Consider the following 6,357-nt stretch of genomic DNA (forward strand, 5'->3'; position numbering starts at 1 on the left):
TTTGGTCAGTTTTGGCCCCGTGCCCAAATAAGTGAAGTGTGCCGTGATTCTAAGAGCGACCCCTGTCATCTGCATGTCATACGGACTCACAGTATTATTTCACTACCACAGCAGAGGCCCTATGCGTGTTACTGCAAGGCACAGTGTTCTACACCCCTAAAAAGGCTCTATAAAGCCCGGAAATAGCCGTTGTTTTAACGTTATTTGCCGCAAATAAATTCGTATCGAACAAATCTTTTTGAAAAATTTGGCGAATCGGCCGAATCAAATTTTTTAGAAAATCGCTCATCTCTAACATCATGTATCACATTCTACAGGGTGGGCCATTTATATGGATACACCTTAATAAAATGGGAATGGTAGGTGATATTAACTTCCTGTTTGTGGCACATTAGTATATGTGAGGGCGGAAACTTTTCAAGATGGGTGGTGACCATGGCGGACATTTTGAAGTCGGCCATTTTGAATCCAACTTTTGTTTTTTCAATAGGAAGAGGGTCATGTGAGACATCAAACTTATTGGGAATTTCACACGAAAAACAATGGTGTGCTTGGTTCTAACGTAACTTTATTCTTTCATGAGTTATTTACAAGTTTCTCTTTGTTTACAGCCATTGACATGTCGCCGAGGTTAAAACCTGAGGAGCGGATAGAAATTGTGTTGATGTCTGGTGAACGCAGTAACCGGGTCATTGCAGCAGATTTCAATGCAAGACACCCTACGAGACCACCCATCTCCCATGCTACAGTTAGCAAACTGCTTGCTAAGTTTCGTGAAACTGGTTCAGTGTTGGATTTGCCAAAATGTGGAAGCATGAAATCTGTCTCTAATGAAGAAACATCATTGGCTGTCCTAGCTTCATTCAGCAAGAGCCCACAGCGTAGCACTCACCGCATGTCACTGGAGAGTGGCATTAGTCCAACATCCCTTCGGCGGATATTAGCTACTCACAAATGGCACCCTTACAAACTCCAGCTACTGCAGCATCTCAACGAGGATGACCCAGATCGGCGCACTGAAATTGCAGAATAGGCAAAACAAAAATTGGAACAGGACCCTCAGTTTACGCAGAAGATTTTGTTCAGTGATGAGGCAAACTTTTATGTGAATGGTGAAGTTAACAAACAAAACCACCGCTATTGGTCTGACACTAACCCACATTGGATAGATCCCTCCAAGACTGTTGGAACAAAAAAATTGATGGTATGGTGTGGTATATGGGGTACAAAGATAGTGGGGCCATTCTTCATCAATGGAAACCTCAAGGCCACTGGATATGCGAAATTGCTACATGATGATGTGTTTCCCTCTTTATGCACTGAAGCCGGCACGTTCCCTGAGTTCTTCCAGCAAGATGGTGCACCACCACATTATGGGTGTCAGGTCCGAGCATTTCTATATGAACAGTTTCCTGGAAAGTAGATTGGTCGTCATGGGCCAGTTGAATGGCCCCCAAGGTCTCCCGATCTGACCCCCTTAGACTTTTATCTTTGGGGTCATCTGAAGGCAATTGTCTATGCTGTGAAGATACGAGATGTGCAGCACCTGAAACTACAGATACTGGAAGCCTGTGCTAGCATTTCTCCTGCGGTGTTGCTATCAGTGTGTGAAGAGTGGGAGAAGAGGGTTGCATTGACAATCCAACACAATGGGCAGCACATTGAACACATTTTATAAGTGGTCATAAACTTGTAAATAACTCATGAAAGAATAAAGTTACGTTAAAACCAAGCACACCATTGTTTTTCTTGTGAAATTCCCAATAAGTTTGATGTGTTACATGACCCTCTTCCTATTGAAAAAACAAAAGTTGGATTCAAAATGGCCGACTTCAAAATGGCCGCCATGGTCACCACCCATCTTGAAAAGTTTCCCCCCTCACATATACTAATGTGCCACAAACAGGAAGTTAATATCACCAACCATTCCCATTTTATTAAGGTGTATCCATATAAATGGCCCACCCTGTACATATCCCTTTCATTCAGGTGTCACCTTCTCCAATGGATACAACTGGAAGGTGATGAGAAGATTTACATTCTCAACCTTACGAGACTATGGAATGGGGAAGAAAACCATACAAGATAAGATCATTGAAGAGTCTGAATTCCTAACTCAGAAAATAAGATTATATGAAGGTGAGTGGATAATTCATTACTTCTTTAGTAGTTCATCACCCCATAAAATATGGTGCCTATGGTCCTTAAAGGAGTTTTCTGCCCAAAGACATATTTGACATAGTCATCTCTGTTATATAGTTCAAGAAGAAGAAAATAAGATCTTGCTTGCTGGTTCCGTTGTCAAAGATAATATTTATGGAATGTTTCAGATTAATAGCTTCAATGTTCAAAATGCAACATATTTTGGGGCTTCCCTGGTTGTAGGGGTCAACAGTTACATTTCTCACATAAAAGGATTAAAACCAAGCACTCTATTCAATAAATACAAGTTGTGAAACAAATTAAGCATTTTTCATTGCAAACAAAACAAATGAAAGTTGATTGAGTGGCCGCTCCATGGGGTACAGGTTCCCTGTTCTCCTGATCGATAGGGGTGCCAGCGGAAAGCCCCCACAGTTCTATCCTGTGTATAGAGGATAACAGTCATGTTCTTCCTACCGCGCGCTACTCATCAGGCAGTTCCGCCTGCATACAGTTATCAAGACAACAACGTTGGTCTTCCTGGTTCAGGAAGCGACAGCCAATCAGAGGTACGCTGATGTCATCAGTCATGTGATACAGGTCAGGTCACATGACCAGGAAATGCTGCCTATTTACCAGCCTGCTGGCAACACGTTGTCTGTGATTGGTGTTATCTTCCTGGATTGCCTCACTAGACTTAGGGTGCATTTACACCAACAGATTATCTGACAGATTTTATGACCAATCATTGGTCAGATGGCCATTTACACACACAGATCTTTTGTTATACACACCAACTTTTGGTCTGATTGGACTGAAATTGGTCAGATAATCTGTTGGTGTAAGTGCACCTTCATTGTGCGTTATTACCTACTGGATTCTCAACCTCTGATTTGGACCTTGATCTTTGTCTGATGATTTGAACTCAAAACTTGACGTTTCTTCCTGTTTTGGACTCTGGCTTGGTATTGTATTGGTTTTGTCCATTTCTGGGAACAGGTAATTCAGGGTACACTGCACCCTCCATGACAATAATTGTTCACCACTGGAATACACATTTAATATACTTCTCTGGCACACCTTCCAATCCTTTAAAAGGAACAAGGGTCTGTCTATGATGTAGAGCCGGTCACAAATGAACCTGTCTCTCCCCTATGAACAGGGGCGTAGCTAAAAGCTCATGGGCCCTGGTGCAAGAATTCAACTTGGGGCCCCCTTCCCTCAGTGCTCTGTGGCCAGGGGCAGGGAAGCACATAGCCCTCGTGCTTCCTGAGGCAAAAAACTGAGACGGCACCATCGCCCCCCATGCCAAATTCTTGACCTAACCCCTTCCCTAAAGCCAGAGGTGTAACTTGACCAGCATGCACTATCTATAACACTAGTGTCTTCTTATGTGGCAGAAGGGTCTTTGGGCCCCCTCAGTCTCCTGGGCCCGGTAGCTACTGCTACCTTTGCACCCCGTATAGCTATGCCCATGCCTATGAAGTATATGGGACTTACTGAAATAATCCCCCTAGGTACTACCCCTCTTTGCAGACAGCCACCTAACATTGCAAAGGGGAGTCATCTATAAGACCCATCACCACCAGCACCTATTAGACATTTATAACATTCCATGGATATAAGATAGAGTAACATGCACCTATTATTTGAGGTGACTTCTCAGGTGCACATTCTGGGTATCAACATCATGTAATCTGGTGTGTCAAACAAATGCAAAGAAAATCTGTTAAAAAATTAAAATCATGTTTTGTTTTTTTCTTTTTCAGGAAAGCCCTGTGATAATCAGGCGATTTTTAAATCTGCTGTAACCCATATAATTGTGACTATACTGCTGAATAAAAGATATGATTATGAAGATCCAACCATACTGAGGCTTTTGGCTATAGTCACTGAAAATACAAAACTTCTCAACAGTCCCTGGGTCATGGTAAGTGGTTCTTACAGTTTATTATCCATCTATCTTTGTATCTTTCTCTCTATTTGTCTATCTGTCTGTCTTATATCTGTTTCAAGACTTGCAATTAATATCTATCTATCTCTCTAAGTTCAATTTGTAAAACATGTATTTGTATTTCATGTATGTTGTAGCTGTACAATAGTTATCCATTGCTGTTTAAATGGCTGCCCGGACCTCACAGAACAATGAGTGAAAATATGAAGGAGCTTAAGAGCTTTGTAAGAAAAACATTTACAAAAGAGACAAAAAAACTGGACGTAAACGACCAAAGGAACCTTGTTGATACCTTCTTAGCCAAGCAACAAGAGGTATGATAAATTATGCATCAGTTTTTATTCAGAAAAAAATTGTGCAAACAAATGCAGCAATGAAAAAAATAATCAAAACATACCACAATCTAATTAATTATGCAAATCGCTTGACCAAACAAAAAGTGTGGATTCAGTACTCTACAGTCGTGACTAGAAATGAGCGAATCGAAGCTGACAAAGTGGAATTCGATCCGAATTTTAGGAAAAATTCTATTCGCAACGAATGTGAATTTCCTTGCGCTTCGTGGTAACAAATCACATTTTTTCCAAAAAAGGCTGATGCACGTGTGAGGACATGGAGAAAGGAACTCTGGTAAGGCGGGATCACCCATAATGTCATGCATGCAGCCAATCAGCAGCCAGCCAGTCCTGTGATATCATAGCCCTATAAATAGCCAGATTCTGCCTATAGTAAAATAGTGTACTGAATGCAGGGAGAGACGTCTGCAGGCACTAGGGACAGTGTTAGAAAAAACAATTTAATTGTTCAGAAAAAGCGATTTACAAGTGCATGGAAAGATATTTCAAGGTGTAGGGAAAGGACAGGGAGGAATCATTCCACAGCATTTATGTAGAACAGGGTTCAGTAGGGGAGGTTACAGCCTGGGTAATAGGAACAATCCTATTACACTTTGCTGCACTGACTGGGGATCCAAATTGCCATTATACAGCTCTGTAATTCCAGCAAACCGTTCTTGTTATTACGGTGCAAGTGCTGTTTGATACAGCCATTAACAGGGTTTATTACAAGGAAATATTTCTACGTCATATTTGCCCTCGTGCAGTTATATGTTCTAAAGCATTTTTTGGCTTTTATTAGTGGGAAGAAAAGGGCCTATTAGCCGTTGTGTGGTGAAGTGAGAAAATTACAGCCCTTTTTGTCGTGTATTAGTGGCAAAACCAAAATATATTTGCCGTTCAACAGTGTTGTTATCTGTTCTAAAGATTTTTTTGCTGTGAATTAGTGTCAAAACCAAAATATATTTGCTGTTAAGCGGTGCAGTTACCGTATATCTCTTAAAGCCTTTTGTGGCATGTATTACCGTAAAAAGAAAAAATATACTTGCCAGTCAGCGGTGCAGTTATCTGTTTTAAAACCATTTTAGGCATGTATTAGTGGCAAAACCAAAATATATTTGCCGTTTAGCGGTGCAGTTACTGTATATCTTTTAAAGCCTTCTGTGACGTGTATTAGCGGAAAAAGATAAAATATATGTGCTGGTGAGCGGTGCTGTTATCTGTGATAAAGCCTTCTGTGACGTGTATTAGCGGAAAAAGAAAATATATATTTGCCACTCAGCGGTCCAGTTATTTGTGGTAAAGCCTTTTGTGACGTGTATTAGCGGAAAAAGAAAATATATATTTGCCACTCAGCGGTCAAGTTATCTGTGGTAAAGCCTTCTGTTACGTGTATTATAGGAAAAAGAAAACAATATATTTACCGCTCAGCGGTGCAGTTATCTGTTTTAAAGCCAATTTTGCCGTGTATTAGTGGCAAACTAAAATATATTTGCCAGATAGTGGTGCAGTTATATGACTGAAAGCCTTTTGTGGCGTTTATTACATTAAAAAGAAAAATATATAGCCCTATCATGTTGATAATATGTACACCCTGATATATATATATGTGTCGCACACTCCAGCGCGCATATTATACAGTGGAATGTTCTACCCCTTAAGAAGTAGATTATGCGATTAAATCGTGGTATACATCATGAGGCCCATGATAACCACTACTTCATATAAATGTTCCGGTACACTTTGTACCCTGTTTTATTATAACTCTAAGTTAAAGTTTCTTGGCGAATGTTTGCACTACCTTGTACTGCTTGTTGATATGGAAAGTCACAGGCATGGAGTTTGGGAGAATGTATTTCGGCTGGTAACCGCTGAAAGATCGCGAACAAGGAGCTAGCTAAGCCTTGCATTGTCCCTGAGCTCCAT

General features: G+C 40.8%; 1 protein-coding gene across 1 annotated transcript; it reads left to right on the plus strand.

Moving 5' to 3' along the window:
- Window positions 1–1,988: 1,988 nt before the first annotated feature.
- Window positions 1,989–4,416, plus strand: LOC120998976 (cytochrome P450 2C15-like). The gene is made up of 3 exons (XM_040429853.1): window positions 1,989–2,139; window positions 3,912–4,072; window positions 4,234–4,416. Exons 1-3 carry the CDS (start codon window positions 2,025–2,027, stop codon window positions 4,414–4,416), a joined length of 459 nt encoding a protein of 152 aa, XP_040285787.1. The 5' UTR covers window positions 1,989–2,024.
- The last annotated feature ends 1,941 nt before the right edge of the window (window positions 4,417–6,357 follow it).

Source organism: Bufo bufo, chromosome 4 (assembly GCF_905171765.1).
Source record: "Bufo bufo chromosome 4, aBufBuf1.1, whole genome shotgun sequence".
Classification (NCBI taxonomy): domain Eukaryota; kingdom Metazoa; phylum Chordata; class Amphibia; order Anura; family Bufonidae; genus Bufo; species Bufo bufo.